Source organism: Lycium ferocissimum, chromosome 4 (assembly GCF_029784015.1).
Source record: "Lycium ferocissimum isolate CSIRO_LF1 chromosome 4, AGI_CSIRO_Lferr_CH_V1, whole genome shotgun sequence".
NCBI lineage: Eukaryota > Viridiplantae > Streptophyta > Magnoliopsida > Solanales > Solanaceae > Lycium > Lycium ferocissimum.
In genome coordinates, this window is record NC_081345.1 from 27,592,517 (window position 1) to 27,615,462 (window position 22,946).

Sequence of the window (22,946 nt, forward strand, 5' to 3'; positions counted from 1 at the left end):
TTGATTTTTGTAATAACGTGTTGTCTGTAAATGCTACGCATTAGCATTTCCCTATAAATTGAAGACCTTTGAGAACATGTCAACACACCAAAAAAATTATCCTTTTTCTCTATCCTTTTGTTTCCTCTAAAAATCTGGGCAATTATATTTTGTGCAAAATACTCCAACTTCCAGCCACGAGTACACGTTTCTGGAAGAACTGTGAAACCTTGGGGAGCGACCGGCTGTGAACGATTTGTACCGGTGTCGGGCCGAAAATCGCTTTCAAGGCAGTGGCTTGCCACGACACAGTGTTTGTGATAATTTGGTTACTATTTTTTTAATTCCAAGTTCAATATCAATATTGTGCTATTTTTTCCTAACAATAGTTCTATCTCCTCTATCGAATCTCATGCAACTTCGTCCTCCCCTTTTGCTCATAAATAAGTTATTCTCTATGACATATTTTGACTCTTACTTCGCTTCTTTCATTTCACTTTCTTATTTTTGGCTCAAACAGTAAATCTTTCAACCCTCAAAGCGATATGGTATGCTCCTTCTATGACTTGAAACGTTCTCATATTGTAGAATTCTTTTTATCATATTGCTTAGATTCTCGTCCAGTTACTAAAATGACATATCCATCAATTACAATTTACATTCCATCCCTCCATACCATCTTCTCATATGTTTTAATTTTTTAAATGATCGTTTATGGAGAAGTCCTACAAAAAAATATTAAATCGTCACACAAATTGATATAAGAATACTAAGGGTGTGTTCGGCATGGAGGAAAACATTTTCTGTTTTCCAATTTTCTCATGTTCATTTGATTAAAAATTGTGGCAAATATTTTTTTTAAGAAACAAGTTCCTCAAAAATGGAGAAAATGACTTTCCTAATAAAAGTAGGCAAAACAAGTCTACAAGTGATATTCCACCAGGGAGGGAGCTACCTTACACGAAGGGTGGTCAATTGAACACCCTTCGCCTGAAAATTATATCAGGATTATAGGTAAAATATTGTTTTTATTGGTTATATGTTACAAAAAACAACTGAAAGGACTCATGGTAAAGGTTGTTGAATTTTGGTAAAGGTTGTAAGAAAGGTGGTTGAATTTTGGTCTGGCGTGCAGGTTCAAATCCGCGCTAGAGCAATTTCATACATATTTTGAATTTAAAACACATGACCAGTACTATCGATGTCGTCAAAAAGGACTCATGTCAAAGGCAAATATTTTCGGCCACAATACCCTCTTTACTTTCTTTCTTTTAAGTAGTAATAATATTTTTTTTTAAATTAATATTAGTCTTCTATGATTAAAAAGGTAGTTCTATTTGTGATTTTATTAATATGTATCATTAATATTTATGTGTGTATTCCTGAAAGAATCTCAAATAAATTTATAAAAACATTATTTCTAGTTTATTAATCTCAATTAGTAATTTTATATAAAAATAAGGTCCGTTTTATTTTCTATTTAGTTATTTCAAAAAGTCTATTTAAAATCTCATCGTCTCTACTTGTCACGTCAAAAGCTGTGGAAGATGGTTTTCTGGTTCGTTCCTTTCTGTTTCTTTTTCTATTTTCTTTTAAACCTTTCAACTTTTTGGCTTTACTTGTGCGTAATGATTTTCTTTGCTCAATTGTAATTTTCCAGTGAAAATCCAAATAAATTTCAAATTTAATGATGAATTATATACGCTATGAAGAAAAATTGCATTGCGAAGTGGCAAAGCCAAATACTATTAGATTTAAATTTTTTGATGCACTCACTCATTAAAAAATTATTTATTTTATAAGTTTGAATACTTTTAGTCAAATTTCTGACTCTGCTACTGCATTCCACCCACCATCTTCAATCACCAAACCCCAACTATTCCCACCACTCCAATCACATTTTTCATGAAAACATTTTTCGTGCAAATCATTTTTCTATATACCGAACACACCCTAAATTGTCTCCCAAATTGATTTGGATACGTTTGTTACGAAAATTGGTCGGATACGTTTGTTACCAAAAAAGAAGTTGAGTTGACTACTCCTTTTCCTAATATAGTCGATAACAAGATTGGAAAAAACAAAATCAAAATCAACATCAGCATGATTTCGTACATTTTAAAGGGGACCACAGTATCAACTTGTCCTAAACTCGTCTATTTAATCATTTTTATACATCTAAATCACCCCCTCAACTTGTCCATACACAATGAATTCATATCACCAACCACTCCTATTTGTCATGCAAATAAGCTAAAGACAGTTCAGATTGGGCTGATCCAATAAACCTTTGGCGGTGTAGGATAGTTGTAAACTTGTAATGCTGTACATCCATATTGGAATATTATTATCTACAAAAGATATTCTCTCATATTTCCTTTTTTATGTTTGTTTTTGTATATTTTACAATTGGTGCTAACACCTCTAACACCTCACAAGGCTGATATTTTACATTCTAGGCCAACGATTAAATTTGTATGCGCGATTTCATAATTGAAGCTTGTATTCGAAATCTCTAATTAAGTATAAAATAATACTTATCGCTCCGCCATAACCTATATAATCTTCGTTGGTTAGGCAATGTGAATGATCATTGTCAAGATTTATATATTTCAACTAACAAATAAGTTATTTGGATCAAAATCATTACAAACACTCAAAAAAAAAAACATTAAAAATGTATTCATATTTGATAATATTTTTATAGAAGAATTGACTTCTATATATATTATAGTAATAATTCTTTATACTTCGTAAAAATCCTACTTCACTAAATCTTTGCTGAATGTAATATTCTTAAAATAATATTAGGATAAAAGCTGTATTTCAAGAAAATGTTCAAGATCATTTTTGTCATTTCTCTTTGTACATACAATTACATTATTAAAAATCATTTTCCTCTCTGGCTTTTGCAACTTGCAAAAATATCCTTTTTCTTTCTTTCTTCATCCATTTTTTTTTTTAAGGTTCCTTATCAATTTCCCTTTTCTTAGTTTCTTTTTAGTTTCGGGTCTTTCTTTTTTAAGCTTAAAACATGCAAAAAGACAATCTTTACAGATTTATTTAGATAACACAAAACAGATACATATACCGAAAATGTTGATTTTCTATCCTTTTAGATTTACAATTCCTTCCAACAATTTCTCATCTTTAGCTACACCAACAAGGAAAATTCTAAAAGATTTTAAATCCATAAAGCCTTGTAATCACAAGTCAATTTCTATGGAAGCTGATGTTATTATTCTCTCAACATTCTGAGTTTTTTTTTTTTTTTTTTTTTTTTTTGGATTTTCTTGAAAATTGACAAAAGGGGTTGTAGGGTTTTGAGTGTTTTATAGTTTTCTTTCTTTCTTTTTTTTTTTTTTTTTTTTTTTTTTTTTGGGAATTGGGATGTTGAATTTGTGGGTGTTTTTGTTGATGAGTTGTGCGTATTTGATGGGTTATGGAGCTATTGGAAGTGTTATTTTGATAGGAAAGAACCATACTTTGTCTTTTGAAGATATTGAAGCTAATTTTGGTGAGTTGATCTTCTTTCCCCCCAAAAGACTGCTTTTTTTATTCTGTTTTTTGAAGTTTAAATCTTTTTCTTGTTTGGATTGTAATTTGTGGGAGGAAAGAACCATACTTTGTCTTTTGAAGATATTGAAGCTAATTTTGGTGAGTTGATCTTGTTTCCCCCCAAAGACTGCTTTTTTATTCTGTTTTTTTAAGTTTAAATCTTTTTCTTGTTTGGATTATAATTGGTGGGAGGAAAGAACCATACTTTGTCTTTTGAAGATATTGAAGCTAATTTTTGTGAGTTGATTTTGTTTCCCCCCAAAGACTGCTTTTTTTTTGTTTTTTTAATAATCTTTTTCTTGTTTGGATTATAATTGGTGGGAGGAAAGAACCATTTTTCTTGTTTGGATTTAATTTATGTTTGAAGATATTGAAGCTAATTTTGGTGAGTTGATCTTGTTTCCCCACAAAGACTGCTCTTTTATTCTGTTTTTTGAAGTTTAAATCTTTTTCTTGTTTGGATTATAGTTGGTGGGAGTTTTGTAATGCAATGTGTCGTTTGGTGCTTTTTGATTAATAATGTGAATTGGGTTTTTGTTTAATTTATGTTTCATAAGCTTCTTGAATTGATCTTTTTTTTTGGGGGGGGGGGGGGGGGATAAAGTTTAAATCTTGGAAATTTGATCTCTCATATTTTGCAAGTTCTTATTTTTCAGTTGGAATCTTCAAGGGAATTTTACTTGCATCATGAGAACATGTATAAATGTTGTATTAATAGCTTGCATTCACAGCTGCAAAATATTACATTGTCTCACTTTTTGGCGGGATTAGGCTTGGTGGTAGTCTGAACTCTGGAGCACCTTGTCTGTCATAGTAGTAGCCTTATCATGTAGTTTCTTGCTTTGGATATCTGTTATCATCTATTGTTTATTGTGTTTCTGTTGTCACACTATTTCGCTGTTGTTAGATGTTACTGTTTTCTGAATGCTCTGTAGTCTGTACTGCTTTCCTTATTAGTCGCCATGTCTTTCGGAAACAGCCTCTCTACCTCCAGGAGGTAAGGTTAAGGTCTGCGTGCACTCTACCTTCCCTGGATCCCAGTTGTGGGAGTACACTGGGTATGTTGTTGGTGTTGTTGGTCATGGGTTTGGATCATTGTATTTGACTTATGAGGTTTAGTGATGACGGTGTTTCTGTTTTAGCTGAAAATGCTAAGTGTTGTAGATATAGCAAAGTTCTATGCATTTTCTGTTGGTATGATTTCTTCCGGGCTTCGTTTCTGGTAATTTACTAACTCGACCTGCTTCTAATTTCAGCTCCCTCAGCGAAAAGTTCAGGTAAATGTGGGACGTTGTATGTGGCAGAGCCTTTGGATGCCTGCAAAACCTTGACTAACAAGATTGAACCAACTAATAACTTTACAAAAGAACCATTTGTGCTGATAATGAGGGGTGAATGTAGCTTCGAGGATAAAGTTAGAAAAGCACAAGCTGCAGGTTTTAAAGCAGCCATTATCTATGACAATGCATATGGTGATATAATTGCAAGTAATGAACTCTTCCATTGTACAGTTTATTTCTTTTTATATTATTCATTTAGTCTGTTCTAAGTTATTATGTTTGGTGGTAGAAACTTCTAAACTGTCAAGTGATCAACCAAACTATGCTTCATTCCCTAACTAGTTATTCATAAAGACTTATAGGATGAAAAAGATAAGGGTTGGTTGGTTCAATTTGGTGAAGAGGGATTGATCCATACGAAGGAAATTTCAAAAGATATTTCGCCAACTCCAATTTGGAACTGAAGATTATTACCCAGCTGTTAAGATCTCCTTTAGTCTTTTATTATGTGATGCATTTGAACTCCCAGCTTTTTACTTATTCTATTTTGTTCATTGGCATTATGGCCACTGAGGTGTACTAAATACCTGCTTATGACTTTTAGATGATTATTAGGAAAACCAGTTGTGGCAAGACTTGTATGAAACCAATTAAATACCCTTGGATTGAAAATTAAATAACCTAAAAAAAGAAACTTGAAATCCTTGCCAAGCTTTTCTCACATTCGTTATGTCATGGTGCATCTGAAATGTTTATATCATAGAACTGATGAACTAGCAGATTACCTTTGCCCATCCCCCTTCTACAAGGAAATAAAACAGAGAACTCAAAAAACTTTCGTCAGATTCAAAAAACAACTTCTTGTCTTGCTTTTGAATGTTTTAAGCTATAACTGTTGATTTTTAACAACCAAAGGTTTAACCAGACACATGATACAGTGGCAGGAACCTCTACTGGTGTGAAGATACTTGCAGTGTTCGTTTCAAAAGCTTCTGGAGAAACACTCAAAAAGTATGCTGGTGACACTGATATGGAAGTATGGATAATCCCAAGCTTGGAAAACTCAGCTTGGTCAATCATGGCTACGTCGTTCATTTCATTACTTGCTATGTCGGCCGTGCTCGCAATGTGTTTCTTTGTTCGCCGACATCATGTACGAAGAGAATGGCCCCGAGCTTCTCGTGTTCGTGAATTTCATGGGATTAGTAGCCGCTTGGTGAAAGCTATGCCAAGTTTGATATTTACATCAGTTGTGGAGGATAATTCTACATCAGTAACATGTGCTATATGCCTTGAAGATTATAGTGTGGGAGATAAGATTAGAATTCTTCCATGCCGGCACAGTAAGTTATCCGAGGTTACTTACTTTTCAAGTTGTTCTATTATTTGTTATTAATTATGTTGAAGGTGATGAATGCACCATTTCATTTAGGCTATTCCTCCATTGGGAGCATACACTAATGTATCGTCTTAAACATGAATCTATGTTAGTGTCATCACTAAGGAAACTTAACTCCGCTCCCACCAAAAGCTTATGACTTTACTGAAAATGCACCTTCACTTCTTGCCACCCACCTCCATAGTTACTCACCAGTGAGGTGATATTCTGTTTGTAGAGCATTTCCATCAGCCTTTGGAATTCATCCATCTACCAATCTTGTAAATTCCAGACAGTGAACTCCCCCCTCTTGAGCCACCTGAATCTGTTGTACCTTCGTCTCTTTCTGGCACGAAACTCTAAATAAGTTGGGGAAGGTTGTCCCCATATAATCTCTCCACACCACTGTTGATCCCAAAAGTTGACTCTACTTCCATTCCCTACCCTATAGATAACTAAGCCATTGAAATCTTCCTGCCTTTCATAATACTCCTGTACGTTTCTAGGCCTCCATTCCTGTTCCACAATTCCATCTAACTAATTCTTGATTTCCATTTGCTGGGTCCCACAAGCCTGTCATCATAGTTGTATAGCTCCAGCTTGTTATCATGATGCAGGGAAGAGTATCATTCATCACCGTGTGCATATGCTTCTTGCATCTTAACTTATACCCTTTCTAAAGTAGCAGAACGGTTATAACTACAGTTTATACCTGATTTCTTGAGATTATTTCATTTCTGAAAACTTGTTTCCTTGTTGGTGGTGAAAGAGGATCCCCTCAAGCACCTATTTCCTCCAGTTGCTCCAGTACCCTTGTTGATTTTTGACACGTGTCACCAATTAAATCTCACGGATCAAATTAGTTTCCCGCTCTGAATCTCTTCACACACCAAGCCCCCTCATCATCTCTTCTCCATATCCAGTCGTAGAATTAATCGACCCATTTCTAATCTTTTAAGTGCCATTTGTCTTCAATTCCTATTACTATGTAGCAAAACTTTTCCTTCATTCTTTTTTCTAATATTTTTACTATAGCGTATTTATTTAAGATATTCCAACAGTAGTTGATGAAATCGGCTCAAGAAGATATTATTTTGATTTTCCGGCGAGCTCATCAACTGTTTCAATGCTTTCTCAAACCAAACTGGGTGGATTTGGTGTTCTAAGAATGTATGAAAATGAGAGTAGAAGAACATAGAGGATTTGTGCACATACTAAGCTGAGATCACTATGGATTTTGTTCATGTAAAGAGGAGAATTTTGTTCTAGAAAGACTGAAATCAACCGAGACATGTGGTATATAGAACTTGCCATTGATGGCTGTAATAGTGGCTGAATTTGGTTCTTGCTTCAGTAAAATTATGAGAAGAGATGAAGAAGGGGCCTTGGTGTGTGTAAAGTGATTGAGAGAGGGGAACTGATTTGATCCGTTAGATTTAATTAGCGACATGTGTCAGAAATCAATAAGGTAACTGGAGCAACTGGAGGTAATAGGTACTGGAGGGGATCCTCTTCCGTTGGTGGTGAACTATGGAGAAAACTAGAAATTATGGTTCCAAGCATCATATTATTGGAATATTTTCCTTGTCCCCAGCTGCTGTATCATGTTACCAGTGCAGTATTTGTTGATACACTTCATACATACATGTTGACATTCAGAATTTGTTTGTGCTGGAGCACTTGGCATTTTTTTCAGTTATTAACATGTCTTATGGAAACTTTGCAGAATTTCACGCTATGTGTGTTGATGCTTGGCTGACATCATGGAGAACCTTTTGCCCTGTCTGCAAACGGGATGCAAGGACCAGCACTGGTGAACCACCAGCATCAGAATCTACACCATTGCTTTCTTCTAGTCTTCGATCTGTATCTTCAGTGTCATCTCTAAGGTCATCATTAGCATCATCATCAGTGATACATATAGGCACCGGAGCATCTCGATCGCCTTCAGTTTCTCGTCCTCAATCACTCTCGAGCTCTCATAACCAGCATTCCCTTTGGTCCTACCACCACTCACCTCATCTTTCTATAAGCCGAAGTTCACTCGACCTTCAAAATGCATCTTCCCAAAGATCTCGTGCGGCTTACTTAATTTCATCTAACTCACTGGGTTATCCTTCTCTGTCACCTCTTAATTCAAGATACGGGTCTGCATACATGCCTAGTCCTGGCAATCCCTCGTCGGGCTATATTGGATCAACAAGTCGATATCCTAACCCACTGCATCACAGTGAATCAATTACAAGCTTTTCACCATTTGCTTCAGCTAACTCTCTTCCTGGAGGTGAGTCATGATATAGTTGATCATGGAAAACATTAGTCGAATTTGTGAAGTTCCTTACAGGGACCTTTACTGAGTGTACATGCTCAAAGATGGGTGCCCTTGGCTGTACACATTGCTCCTTTTTTTTTCTTTTTTTTTTTTGTGTGTGTTTTTTTTTGGTGTGTGTGTGTGTGTTTTTTTTTTTTTTAAAATAAATCTTCCAATCGATTCTATAGTGATAGTGATGCTTTTAGCCATATCCACCTGATACATGGTTGAGGCCTTTAGTTGGATGTAAATATAAATGTCCTTGAGATGACTGAAACTGGTCTTTTACCTGTTTTTAGTTTTTGAAAATAAAGAATATCCACTGATATCCAGATATTGCACATCTGTGGTCGAGGAAGTTGTTTCATCAACAAAACCTTTGTTTTACGTGGTTGTGGCTATTACTCCAAATATAACCGGAGGATGAAACGGTTTGTATGTTTCTGAATGTTCTTGTCTTTTTCTCATTTGCCGTTTTCTATTTCTTTCCCTTTTTTTGTTTTTTACATGTGGATGTTATTTCCACTTTGCATAGATGAAGGTTACGGTTATTAAGCAGACTAGTTTAAATTTGGTCGAGTAGAATGATAAATGATAATAAAATTTGGAATCTTGTTTAGTCGAAAGTTATTTTCCTTGAAATTTTACTGAAGTAATCGGGTTGAAGGAAAAATAGCTATAAACTTTCCAAAGATCAAAGTTTCAAGATTTTTGTGAGCTCTCAAATTCTTGTTGTGAGCTCAAATGCTTTGTGCTTGAATTTAAGTAGGCGTTTGGCCATGGATACTAAAAACAAATTCACTTTTTTTAGAATTTTTGAAGTTGGAGTTGTATTTGGCTATAGTTTTTGAAATTGTTGTTTTTGGTGAAATGTAGTTGTAAAAAAGTGAATTTTTTTTTTAAAAATAAGTTTTTTGAATTTTCTTATTAAGTTGTATTCGGAATATTTATGGCCAAACATTCAAAAGTGAAAAAAGTGAAACAAAAATTTGGAAAAAAGTGAATAATTTTTATGGCCAAACGGCACCTAAAATAATGGATCTCGCTTCCGTAGTTGGCTAATTTAAATCTTGGAGTAATATGAGTTGGAATTTTAGGTTTCGAAATATCTAATAACATACAGTTGATTCTTAAAAATATAAATTGGTTAACAATACATTATCCTAGCAATAGGGGACTCGATCAGCACAAGTATATGTTCTACATTAACTACATGGATGAAAGCCCGTGCTAGACACAAAAAATAGTACTAAACTTTTCTTTTTAGTCTGTTTAAAAAAGAATGATATATTTTTATGTTTAGAAATCATTTAATATGAAACTTCCCTTTACCTTTAATGAAATGATTTAAATCCACACAAATATTTATGATTTGTTTTAGACCACAAGTTTTAAAGATCTTTCCTTTCTTTTTTAAATTTCATGTCTTGTCAAATTATGTCACATAAATTAGGACAGATAGAGTACCTTTTAGTAATATAATTATGAAATTTTTATTATAAAAAGTACTATAGTTCAATTAATTGAAAATATCAATAAATTATTTTACTTAATCCGCTTCTCCCATATATGACTTCTTGGTTTGGTTCTCCAATTGAAAGATTTGAAATACACCTTCTCCTATCGAGTTTCATGCCATCATCTCTTTCTACTCAACAACACTGAAAATTGCTTTCATATGTTAGCATCTATTTTAGTCTTAAATTTTTAAGTATAGACCAAATTCATCATTTTAAGAAAATATGTGTATACGTTTCTTGACCTTTTATATTTCGTCTTCTTGATATTATTCCTCATTATTTGTGCGAGACGTATGTATCTAAAATTAGTGCATTTTTATCCTTACCCAAAGGTATAAGTTTTAAACTTTTTGATTTTATGACTTCTTTAACGGTTTTTGTATTCAATTTAAATCGTTATTTCTTTTTTCTTGAATTTATCTTCTTTAAATTTTCTCTAAGCGTACTTTTACCATTTTCTAAACTTATTATCATTATTTAAATGTCCCTTTTTTTTTTTTTTGGCAATTGTCTCCTATTTCTTCAGGTGGACCCCACTTATTTTTTTTTTAATTTTTTTTTTGCAATTGTATTCTACTTGTTTACATGTATTTTTATTTTTATTTTTTTAATTATCTCCTAATTCTTCACGTGGACCCCACTTTAATTATTTTAATTAATAACTTTTCTACTATATTAGAAGAGCAGTTATCTCCTAATTCTTCACGTGGATCCTACCTTAAATTTTTTTTTTTAATTATTTTAATTAATAACTATATTAGAAGAGTGGGCGTTGACGACCACACCCAATCCTCTAATATAAAAAAGTAGAAAAGAAAAATGTATCGACCCCAATTGAGAGAGTACAGGTTGGGAGCTCGCATCTGCATGACAAGTCCAATGCCATATGTGCCAACTAAGAGCACATGGACTATCGTCGGTCTACCGTGGCAGATGATTTTGCTCGTTGTGGATGAGCATGTGAGCTGGCTCGTTACATAGCTTAAGGAATAACTCCCAACTTTTGTTGATTGTGAGACTCAAAATTTTATTTCCACCTCAACTAGCTCTTGAATTACAACATCCATATATCATCAATGGCCAAACAAGAGCTAAAATATATTGTATACAGAATAAAAACTAGCAGCATCGTTTCTAGTTTTAGACTCATTTATACAGTGGGAAAACCAAATTTGTAAACATTAAGTTGTTACATTCAACAGCGCAGATTGAAGCACAAACTCTTCCTTCCACACCCCTGGATACAGAAATCCTACCAAGTATGTTGTTCAAGTAACTTGGTTAAGATAACAAGGGCTATGATCATGGTGAGAATGAAACTTAACAGTAGTCTGGGATTGACGTGTAGTTTGGTCCTCCACTCGACGATTTCTCGAGCTAAAATTTTGGTCATATTGTGATTAATTTATGCAGTGCAAAACTTAATCTTCCTTGTCTTGTTTGTCTCCAGAATGAAGTGGCTGTCTGGAGTCTGGCTGAGAGGTGGAGCTGCTCGGATAATCTCCCTCATCTCTTGTACAAACCCTTAAGGGTTCCTCTTTTAAAGACTGGATCATCATCACCACAGCAACCACAAACACTATGATGGTCACTGTTCCAAGCCCGATCATTGAGTTCACGAAACCCATGAAAGAACCAGAGCTAATACGTTTCTGTATAACATTTCCATCTTTGTATCCTTGAATAAATCGTGTAATTTGGGACCCCTGATCTTCATCTTCAATACTGTCCGAGCCAACAACCTGTTGCACGAGTAAAAATTTTAATCAGTATCTAGAATTTATAGTAATTTAGTCAAAAGGTACTTTTTCTAGATTATGAGTAAATATTAAATAATGTCTCACTCTCAAACAATCATTGAAATTTAAAAGCATCTAGCCTGGTAGATATTACTCACAAAAAGCCTCTTACAGACTTGGAGAAACGACATGATTAACTTCATCCAGTGAAATGAAACAACCTTTAAAATGTATGGTGAAGTACTGTTTATCCCTGTTGCTTATTTTAGTCAGCACATTAAGCAATGATGATAATTTCATGGTTCACTTTAGTCCATAAGTTGAAGGCACTATAGTTTAGCCATGTTAGCAGAAAAAGTCCGGACTCCAAGCAATATAGCACGTTAACCCAAAGTATATTTCCTAGACTTGCTAAGGGTCTACAAACATGCATGCCTAGTGTGAATGTGAAAGGGAGAGAAAAAGAAGTAACTGAACTTACTGAAAAGTACTCCTCATCACCATCCCAAACAACCATTTTTGGCAGTTTAGTTTGCTTAGAAACTTCAAATGACTCAGCAAACCCTTGCCATTGCTTGAACCCAACAAAAACAAACACAAACTCACGGTTTGCAGATGCAGCAGCTTTCAGGAGTTTCACTAATCCCTTAGACCTGTCATCAGTCTCGTCTTCCAAAATTGTTAGAATAATTTTCCTCTCATCATCTTTCAGCAATCTCAGAGTTTCTTCAGTAATGGGCAAAGCCGAAGGGAGCAAACTCTGCTTGATATAATCCTCAATGAAGCTTTCTGTGATCCATAGCAGGAAAGAAGGTTCAAAAATTCGCCATTATTTCAATAAAATCTTCAAGACAACTTCAGCTACAGATTCTTATATCAGTTTGGTTTTTAATGTAGTAAAGAATAGGGCAAATGCTGGCAGGCGTTGAAGTTAAACCAATTTAACTTTTTTCATAAATAAGCCTAAGCAATTGATAAGTACTCCCTCCTAAAAAAAAAAAGTGTCAACTTAGCCATTTGCACACCCCTTAAGAAAATACTAACTCCTAGACAAAAATAGGTAATTTGACTAAACTGCCAATAATTAAACATGTATTGGGATTTGACCACATAACACTTAATAGGGGCAAATTTGAAAAATATAATTCTTTCTTGATTTGATAAGTGGACACTTTTTTTGACCCAAGAAAAAAAGGCTAAGTGGACACTCTTTTTGATCCGGAGGGAGTATAATTGTTACACCTCGGAAAAATTTCCCGTTATCGTACAGTGAGTAGACTAACGAAGGGTACGACGTATACGGTATTTTGATAAGTAAGAAATAGCCTTTAATGGTCCTAATTAAGATTTCCAAAGACATTGGAAGTAGGAGACGAAAGTTGCTAAGGAAAGCGAGTCAGAAGTTGTGTGTCGGGCAAGAATTACGAGTATCGAGTAAATGACGTTCTAATGATGCTTTGGGAAAGAGTTATAACGCCCCTTAGATTGTTAATGAGGATAAATAAGTGTCAAGAAGGTTCCATAAGGATTGGAGATCAAACGAGACGACGGAACAACTTTGGAGCCGGATTACACGGCCTTCCCACCGGACCGTGTAACCTTATACGGACCGTGGAAGGGTCCGTATAACTCCTTGGTTAGTTGGTAGTGACTCGGGTGGTGTTGAACCACGACCGAGTTCCACGGACTTATACAATGTTCCACGGACCGTGTAAGTGTCGTGGAAGTCCCGAGATTTTAATAAGTTCGATTATATAAGTGTGTTCCCATCATTTATTTCATTTCCACACTTCTTCATCTCTCTCAAGACACCTAGAACATTCCATACACTTCATCCACAAAATTCAAAGGAAATTGGTGATCAACTTCATCAAACCAACAAGAATCAAGATTTTTTTTGAAGTCATCTAAGTCAAGAAATTCAAGAGAAAGTGAACTAGGGTTTTGGGTGCAAGAGGAGTATTCCACTCAAGGCTTATTCTACCATTATCTAAGGTAAGTTTCTCTTTTCATGTTGTTTGAAGTATTGAAAGGTTGAAACACTGGGGATTATAGAAGAATATAGAAAGTGGGTCATAAATGCAAGAATAGTGTCATTGTTGAGTAGTAGTTGGAATGAATTGTGGATATGGATATGTTATGATTATAAGTAGATTATGAATGGTATGTAGAACATGGAATGTCCATGAGTATTATATGGGAAGGAACATGATGGTGAACTATGATCATGATTTTGGAGAATTGAAGGGAAATTGTGAAATGCGAATAATGTAAATGAATGAGGATTGTTGTTTATGATATTGTGATTGTTATTATGAATGTTTGGTAGTTGATATGGAATATGGAGGAGTAGTATAAACAAAGGAAAATCAGTTGATTGTAAGCGCGTTTGTAATTGTTTCTGTCGATATTCTCAGGGTATAAACGCGGGCATTAAAGGAGATCAAGCAAGCGATAGATTAGTTAAGCGACAAACGAATGTGAGGCTAGTCCTTTCTTTCTAAGGCATGAATCTTATGACATGAATTTCCTTCTTCTTCATGAATTTCCTATCTTCAGGAAAACTAATAGTCCTTGTTCATGAATAGCCATATGAGACAAGAGATATACTTTTATGAGTACGATAATGATGATGATAAGCTTAAGCCTAAAGATTCTAGAGTTCATAAGCACGAAGTTAATGAGGTGACTATGATTCATTGATGTTTCACTCGTGCACTCACCTTAAAACGTTAGTCCCAAGATGCGAGATATAACTATTATGATTAACACGTAATCGGGGGTTTACGACCTTATGTCACCCCGACATATCTATAGTTGCCCTCAAGTTTTAATGTATGCTTTGATGATAAATGTATAATGATGCTAAGTATGATAAAGCCATGACATGCCTATGAGATGAATAATAACGATGAGTCCATGATATGTAAATATACGATTCCACCGCGCCTAGATGGTTGAAATGTCACGCATAAGGCTGGTGTATGTTTACACCGAGCCTAGATTGGGACGGGCATGACACCACTAGTGGGCGGCATATGATGGTTACCCGGACGCGGGTTAACGATGATGATGTATGTATGATAAGACGATGTATACGCTATGGTAACTCATATGATATATGTATAAAACGTATCCATTCAAAGAGTACGCAGGTTATGTCTTCATCTTATGCCTTATGTTTTCCTTATTATGTTCATTTCATTCATGTGCATACTGAGAGGCACAATGTTCGCATCGACGTCCATTTTTTCTTTGGACGCCGTGTTCGTGCCAGCGGTGCAGACGGCTTGAGGCGATCCGGACTCGCCCGTGCAGATGGGGAGGCGATCCGGACTCGTAGGAGCTATTTCCGATTGAGAGCACTCCGTTCTTCGGAATCTCAGCCATTGATTATTCTTTTGGTACATATGTATATATTCGTGTTTGGGCATGACGGGGTCTGTCCCGTCCATATCTATAGAGGCTCGTAGATACGCAGTGTGGGTAGTATGGTCTCACAAGTTTTCCATTGTATATATATATATATATATATATATATATTATTTTGATAGTCGAAGGGCTTATGTATATAAAGTGAATATGTTTCCAATGATAATAGTTCTCCATGATTATGTGCATAAGAAATATGAATGAGAGCAGATGAGTGATAGAATGAGTGGTGCTCGGTGGTTAGCTCCGGGTGCCCGTCATGGCCCTAGTCGGGTCGTGACAATAATATAAGGTGATAATCATGCAATTAGATCAATCACTTAACCACCTAATCAAAACCATCTCAGAATTCAGGAAAGGAGTCATCCGATGCTTTGAATGCTTCCTTTTTCAACGAACTATAAATATCACAAAATTCTGGTTTCCTCAGGTGCTTCTTAAGGGATGAACAAGTAACTCTTATTTGTTTCTAGGAAGGGATGAAGACTTTTTTGATAAGCAGAGTGAGATTTTATTTACTTCCGAAGTCTAATATGAAAGTCAATGAAAAGCTAACCTTCATAGGGGCCATAGAAGATGCTTTGCTCATCATAGTTTGGATGCCGAGCTACCAAAGCGGGTACTTTGTCAAAATCGTAGAATTCCATGGTTTTATCTGAGAAATCTTTTGCCACAGAAAACCATGCTCTCTTCTTGTATTTTATTGCAAAAGGTGATATAGCAGATTCATTCAAACCAAAGCCTATGAATACAGGAAAACTAGTGCCGGCTTCTTCAACAAATTCACAAATAGCTGAGTCAGAATTGAGTATGGCCACATCAGGAGCAACAAACTTCTTCAAGAATCGTACAAGTAAATCTGCTTTTCTTGGTCCATGATAATCTGTTGGAACTCCATGCATAAATATCTTTAAAGTTGGATATCCACTGCATTGAGACCAAAAAAAGGAAAGAAAAAGAGAATCAGAGAAAAAAGAGTTACTTCAATATCTTCTAATTAAATAATACTTAATATTCAGTGTCTTTTTATTCCATAAGTTAGGGGAGAAGTAATCTAATTTCCATAAAGCATGTATATTCCTGCAGCTCAGCATTACTTTTATTTGTTTTTTCAAGGGAGATCAAAGGACATCTAATTATCATCAGTTGGAAGCTTTTCAGTGTTCATTTTCTTGCGGGAAAAAAAGTAACATATTGAATTGCACGAGAGCTGAACTCTCGGGGTAATCCAGAGTCATTTGAAATAGAGACAGTGCCTAAAGTACATTAGAACCCTAGTTCAAAACTTCAAATTTCCCAACCGATTAAAAAGCTCAATCCCTTCCCAACTTGCCTTCTCTTTTGTCCAACAATTTCAATTCTCCTGATTACACCCTCTCCGTGTATGTCATCTGGCTACTCTGCATCTCCAACAGACTTAGCAAAGGTTACTTAGTTCCAACTCCAGCAGATAGCATGAGGCCCCAAAACCCCAGAAGTATCAGCAATATATAAGCACTAGAGAGAGAGGGAAGGAACAATACAGATGAGGGAGAGATCCTAGACTGAGAGAGTAAAGGAACAAAGGATACCACATTATAATCAGAGGTAGAATTAATGGAGGTTCAAGGGAAAGGAAAGACAAAGGAGGACGTGGCAGATGTACCTACACAGAAAGATGGATGTGGCAGGACCCTCAACAACCTTTCAGCATCTAGATTTTTTGCTTTTCAACTTCCGTGTCTTGTAACTCCTTTACTTTCAAACACATCGTCTTCACTTTTACGCACATGCTTATGTATCAGATTGCCTATACGGTGTACTTAAGGAAGTAAAAATGAAATCGGATTTTAGAGCAAACTGTTGTGATCACTATCACTTCAGGAAGGAGTAGTTAATGGGCTGGGAAATTCGGAATCAGCCTCTTAGATCTGTGGCCAGCAGTGCATTGCTGAGTTTGACGTCTTAATTGATCTATAAGAAGACTAATAGATTTTTATCATTAAATGCTAGTCCTTGAAGAATGATATGAAAAATGTCTATCAAACTAATAAATACCTACCTTTCTTTTGAGTTTTTGCAAACCTGATTAAACAGATGATCATACATCGTGAAACTAATATCAGAAAAACGATTTAGTGATAAGGCTAAAAGCACACGTACTCGATGCCGTATTTTGAACCAACACGTTTGTACTTGTCAGCATCTATCTTTGCAATACTTATGGGCTGCTTCAAATCAGCAAGAATGCTAGCAGCTTTGTCCAACTACAATGAACTTAAACTTCATCAGATTGCTTCTAGAGGTCAAAATCCCGAAAATTCAGAAAATCACATTAAACCACGCATCACATAGAATTCAAGCTTCTCCTTGCAGTGCTTGTTTAATATAACCCAAGTTATCCTGGAACACGCATTCTACAATTCTAGCAAAGTACACAATAAAAAAGGTTCTTTTCTTGAGAAGAGAAATGTGAATATTAAATGCAATTCGGGCGCGGGGGTTATGGGAGGACCTTGTTGTAATTTAATATTTGATTGATATTAGATTATCGATGTATACAAAGACCAGTTGTAAGCTCATGTCTCAAGCAGTTGCATATGGCCAGTCCCCTCGCACACTAAAACAGAAGCCATCTAACAGAGAGATTAAAATAAAACGTAGATTCTTGCATAAAATATGCGAATCTTAAGCTTATTACCATCAATCAAACAGTGCATTCTTAACCAGAGATTATTTGTTCTTATACTGCCAAACAAATACTGTGGTCGTGCCGGTACTAACTTCTTTTGTGTGGCTAATAAAACATTGGATTATTCTATGTGGACTTTATACGGAGATTATTTTGCTAATGCAGCCAACCAACTATCCCTCAGAGGAAAGAGCAACTGAATAACAATGGTAGCACACAACATACTTAGGGAGCATTAACAGTAAAATCTACTTTCACAAAATCTATGAATTGCCTACATGACATAATCATTTTAGAATCTGATTAACTTTTCGCTGGAGAAGTGTGCAACCATTTTGAATTTAATTGAATAGCCATTTATCAATTAAGGTAGAAAAGCAACCTTGCCAGTAGTTCTTTCTTTGTCCACCAGTTTGGAAAGAAATCACCTAGTGTTTTCTTCCTCTGCTCTGATTTGAACATTAGACCTCATGGTTCTCAACCCACTCTATCGACCACTAGGCCACACCCTTGGGTGCGATTAGCCCGTCCATGGTTTATAGTCTAATTTGGCACCCAAGTGTATGGCCTAGCGGTCAATGAAATGAGTGCAAACCTTGGAGACCAGAGTCCAAAGTCCAACAGAGACAAAACAATATCAAATCTCTACCTTTGCCTAAGCGTTGGTTGGCAAAGTTGCCCAATACTTGTGCTGGTGGACGTAACACTACCCAGCGGAATAGTCGGGTACACACAAAGTAGCACCATCGTTTAAAAAAAAAAAAAAAAAAACTCATAGTCTAATGTAGATCACATATCCCAGCAAATGTATCATAAAACTCGTTATATGCTTATTCTAGCTTTTCAGATCTTAATTCATTCAACTCATTGGCTTTTCTTCTTTGTAATTTAGGTCAAAATTAGCTTGTATACCTGATTTACTCACACTTGAAGTAAAGAAAACCAAGCGTATCTATTGCAGTTAATTATCCACTTACCATAGTAACTTAGTAAGTTAAGTGTTTTGCACCTTCGTGTGACTACATTGGAGTAGGATCCCTTTGATTAAATTAAATTACAGGTCTCTGATACATATTACTCCCTCCATTTCAATTTGTTTGTCTGATTTTGACTTGACGTAAAATGTATCAAAATGCCCTTAAACATGTCACGTGGAAAGTTGAAAATAAAGAGTTGCCAGCAAACGGAATAAAGGAAGTAGGACAAACAAATTGAAACGGAGGGAGTATTATTATACTTAAAAAGAAGAGAAGTGAAAACCTGAGGAGCAAGACGTTTGCAGTGGCCACACCAAGGAGCATAGAAATCGACCAATATATAATCATTGCTGGAAATAGCAGCATCGAAATTGGATTCAACTAGCTCCAATACTTTCCCCCCACCGCCGTCAACGGCGAACTCCGCCGCCGCGATCGACGGCAATGACGCCGGAGCTAAGATAATGGAGATGGAGATAGAGAGGAAAAGCATAGTAATGTTTTTCATTGAATTGAGTTGGAGCAGTTGAATGAATGATGGGATCTATCTAATGACTTTAGATTTGGATATTTTGTCCTCTTTATTCATTCTGCTACTTTGATGTTTACCACAATTTAGCTGCCACGTCTGTTCAAATGATTTTCCCTTTTTTTGAATTAATTACTACTAAAGGAAAATATGGGTTTTCAAACGTAAATTTTGCGGGCAGCTGCCTTTATGAAAATTATAATTAGTTTAAAAATCTGGTCACTTCCATTTCAAGTTCAAAACAGTTTAAAATGGATAAATTGAAATTTAAAAATCAAATTTGAAAACGATCTGAAGTGAAATACTAATGGTCTATAGTCACAAAATTTCAATCTATTTTCAAGTAAAATTCATTTCCAAACACAACTACCCAACGACAACAACAACATAGTCACTGAAATCTCATAAAGTGGGGTCTGAGATGGTAGAGTGCACGCGCACCTTATTTCTACCCTGTGAGGTAGAGTGGTTGTTTCTGGCCGACTCGACACAAGGAAAAGCAATTCAAATAAGTATATAAAGCCATGGAAAAATATTATAAAAAGCATGATAAAGCTGTTTGAAAAAAAGAAAAAAAGAGGAGATGTAACTACGCAAATTAATACGATAATCAAAGTATAAGAAACAACAGATAGTGGTAGAAATAGTAGGATAAAAAACTACCAGAGTAATACTACGACTACTAGTATGAAAGAATAAGTAGGACAACGCTCAACTATATACTAGCTTTGTACCCTAATGTGTATCCTCCAAAATCTGCTATCTAAGATCACGTCCTTGGTAAGCTGGACCTGCGTTATATCTTATTTAATCATCTCTCCCCAATACTTCTTCGGCCTACCTCTACTTCTCTTGAAACCGTCCATAGCTAATCTCTCACACATCTGCACTAGGGCATCCGTGCATCTCCTATGTACATGCCCGAACCATATGATCAGCCTCGCCTCCCGCATCTTATCCTCCAATGAGGCTAGGGGTGGGCATGGTATGGTAGATACCGATTACCATACTGAAAACGAAATTCTTTATACCGCAGTTTCGATATTATGGTATTTGGTACGGTATTTGGTATGCATTTTAAAAAAGTTTGGTATTCGATACGGTATTCGGTATTCATAAAAAAAATACCGAATACCATACTGAAGTATATGGTTACATGTACAATTCATATATCTTACTATTATAATACTAACAAATATATATATGGATACACATACAATTCATATATCTTAGTATTATAATACTAATAAATATATAAACTAGTATTATTAGAAAACTAATTGTTTAAACTTTAAAACTTTGTCAACTCTATCTTGATTTAAATGTCTTTTTTGTGTAATTGATTTACGAAGGGGATTGTTTGTATTTTCTTTTGAATATTTTTGCATGTGTAAGGTGTTAGTACAATATAATTGAGACATTTTTTGAGTAGCCGAAGTCATAATTCTCTACGATATGAGTATATGTAAGTCGAAGTTGAACAAACTATGGTATCAATTTATCGTACCGCAAAATACCAAAATCGAACTTAAAAATACCGAACCATACCGAATTAATTTGGTATGGTAATGGTATAGTATTTTTAGAAACCGAAAACTGAAATTACCATACCGAACTTTCAAATACCGTACCATACCCACCCCTAAGCGAGGCCACTCCCACTTTGTCCCGGTTATCTTCATTTCTAATCATATCCCTCCTCATATGCCCACACATCATTTGCAGCATCCTCGTTTCCGTAACTTTTATCTTCTAATCGTGAGAGTTATGAACTGGCTAACACTCTGCCTCATAAAACATAGTTGACCTAACCATCACTCTGTAGAACTTACCTATAAATTTTGGTGGCACCTTCTTATCACACAACACTCTGGATAAGAGCCTCCATTTTACCCACTCGCACCAATACGATGTGTGATCATCGTAATCAATATTTTTATTTTCTTGAATAATAGACCCAAGATACTTGAAACTTCCTTTTTTTTTAATGGTCTTAGTAGTACCAAGGCTCACTTCCCTGCCAGCCTCAACTGAATTTACATTCCAAGTATTATGTCTTGATCCTAGTCAACCTGAACCCTGTAGACTTTAGATATTGTCTCTAAACCTCCAGCTTAGTGTTAATTCTGCTGCGAGTCTTGTCAATTAGAACTATCTCGACAACTACACGTTGGTAAAAATAAAAGTCTTAAGTATAATATCTTTGTCATTGTATAATTGTTTTCAGTGTAAGAAATTTAATAGGTTGAAAAAGTATATGTTACAACTCACAGTTGTCATGGGAAAAAAAGTACATTTTCCTTGTTTAATTAATTATTAGGAGTATTAGATATATTACTTGAATAATACTTGTTATTTTAAAGATAAGAAAGGAAAAACAAACAAAAAAAAAAAGATGACAACAACACAAGTAATCATGTCTAACTGGGACTTGTAATTTTGTCATATACACATATATGCTGTAGTAATTTTGTCATATACACATATATGCTGTAATAAATTTTAATTTCTTTTAAAAATAAATTCACAGGGGAGCCATTCTTTATTTTTCTTTTCTTTCTATTTTACTCTTATATATTTTAATATTACTACTCTTAATAAGAGTGAATCCTAGAGGAGCTTCCCGTTAGTGTGTTTTGACTGAATAGCCCTCGGATTTACTTAAGACTCATCCCTAAATAAAGCCCCCCACGGATGACACGTGCTGCTCCTTTCTGCCGCCTCCTTCGAAAACAAAACTTAGGATATTGGTCCATTTTGCCTTTGTCAACTCTCATCCATTTGTGCTTTCTCTGTAAAAAAAAAAAAAAAAAAAAAAAATCCACGCTTCCGCTGTGCTTCATCCTCATCTCTGCTTTCAAGTTGCAGTTTCTTGTTCCTTTGTTGCCCAGTTTCTTCTCTGTGAATTCATCCGCTGAGTTCTGTTTTCTACAGTTCGTACTGTATCAATTTCAATTACTTATTTAGCTTTGCTCTCTTCTTCGACTTTCTCACTACTACTATTCGTCTATGCCATGACTTTGGCTAATAATAGCAGATGATGTTTACATGAGTCTGACTATCTGGTCATTTTTTGAGTTATCCGATTCAGGAATACTTTCCTGCCAGCTTTTCCATTTTCAAGGACTGCTATGGTGGATAATTTTTTTAAAACTAATATGTTCAATTTTCTTTCTTGGTTATCACATATGTTCAGCCTCTTTCACGTTCTTTTGCTCTCTCCAAAAATCTATTCTTTATGTGAACTGGTAATGAATATGTTTTAATTTGCATTACTCCTCATTACATTTTTAACTTATTCTCCCATGAGTATCTCTTGCCTTGCTATTTGTTGAAAAAACTATATTTATTGGGAAAAGGGCCTGATTTACCCCTCTACTTTCAAAAAAGGCTCATATTTACCACTTATATCTATCGCGCCATTTATACCCTCCAATTCCTAATAGTTGAAATATTTGCCTTTATTTTTAACGGAGGGTAAATATGAATTTTTTCCAAAGTAGAGGGGTAAATCGGGCCCTTTAAAAATAAAACACCCTAAAGTTTCCAAACAAAACTTACTGTGTCTTTTC

General features: G+C 35.2%; 2 protein-coding genes and 1 long non-coding RNA gene across 6 annotated transcripts; 1 reads left to right on the plus strand and 2 right to left on the minus strand.

Annotated features, from left to right (window-relative positions):
• Nucleotides 1-2,904: 2,904 nt before the first annotated feature.
• Nucleotides 2,905-8,832, plus strand: LOC132052066 (receptor homology region, transmembrane domain- and RING domain-containing protein 2-like). 4 transcript variants are annotated; one of them, XM_059443418.1, is made up of 4 exons: nucleotides 2,905-3,181; nucleotides 4,794-5,024; nucleotides 5,756-6,160; nucleotides 7,922-8,832. In XM_059443418.1, the coding sequence occupies exons 1-4, from the start codon at nucleotides 3,076-3,078 to the stop codon at nucleotides 8,488-8,490; spliced, it is 1,311 nt and encodes a 436-aa protein (XP_059299401.1). In that variant the 5' UTR covers nucleotides 2,905-3,075; the 3' UTR covers nucleotides 8,491-8,832. The 4 variants fall into 4 exon arrangements, with proteins under 4 accessions (XP_059299401.1, XP_059299400.1, XP_059299403.1 ...); XM_059443417.1 differs by having other exon boundaries at nucleotides 2,906-3,496; XM_059443420.1 differs by lacking the exon at nucleotides 2,905-3,181 and adding an exon at nucleotides 3,363-3,774.
• Nucleotides 3,318-4,193, minus strand: LOC132052067 (uncharacterized). Its single transcript, XR_009413935.1, has 2 exons — nucleotides 3,952-4,193; nucleotides 3,318-3,805 (listed from the first exon to the last, which is right to left on the minus strand). It is a non-coding gene; the product is annotated as an uncharacterized LOC132052067 (long non-coding RNA).
• A 2,281-nt stretch (nucleotides 8,833-11,113) lies between the features above and the next one.
• LOC132052068 (protein disulfide isomerase-like 5-2) lies at nucleotides 11,114-19,353 on the minus strand. The gene is made up of 5 exons (XM_059443421.1): nucleotides 19,129-19,353; nucleotides 17,340-17,443; nucleotides 15,754-16,124; nucleotides 12,247-12,554; nucleotides 11,114-11,768 (listed from the first exon to the last, which is right to left on the minus strand). The coding sequence occupies exons 1-5, from the start codon at nucleotides 19,351-19,353 to the stop codon at nucleotides 11,448-11,450; spliced, it is 1,329 nt and encodes a 442-aa protein (XP_059299404.1). The 3' UTR covers nucleotides 11,114-11,447.
• Between the last annotated feature and the right edge of the window lie 3,593 nt (nucleotides 19,354-22,946).

Excerpts from the sequence above, each read along its gene's own strand:
- LOC132052068 (XM_059443421.1), bottom strand. The coding sequence starts at position 19,353 with ATGAAAAACATTACTATGCTTTTCCTCTCTATCTCCATCTCCATTATC. Across the intron at positions 17,444-19,128 it reads GCAAACGTCTTGCTCCTCAG|TTGGACAAAGCTGCTAGCAT; the intron begins GTTTTCACTTCT and ends AGTTCATTGTAG. Across the intron at positions 16,125-17,339 it reads GGTTCAAAATACGGCATCGA|TGGATATCCAACTTTAAAGA; the intron begins GTACGTGTGCTT and ends GTCTCAATGCAG.
- LOC132052066 (XM_059443417.1), top strand. The coding sequence starts at position 3,370 with ATGTTGAATTTGTGGGTGTTTTTGTTGATGAGTTGTGCGTATTTGATG. Across the intron at positions 3,497-4,793 it reads AGATATTGAAGCTAATTTTG|CTCCCTCAGCGAAAAGTTCA; the intron begins GTGAGTTGATCT and ends TTCTAATTTCAG. Across the intron at positions 6,161-7,921 it reads AATTCTTCCATGCCGGCACA|AATTTCACGCTATGTGTGTT; the intron begins GTAAGTTATCCG and ends GAAACTTTGCAG.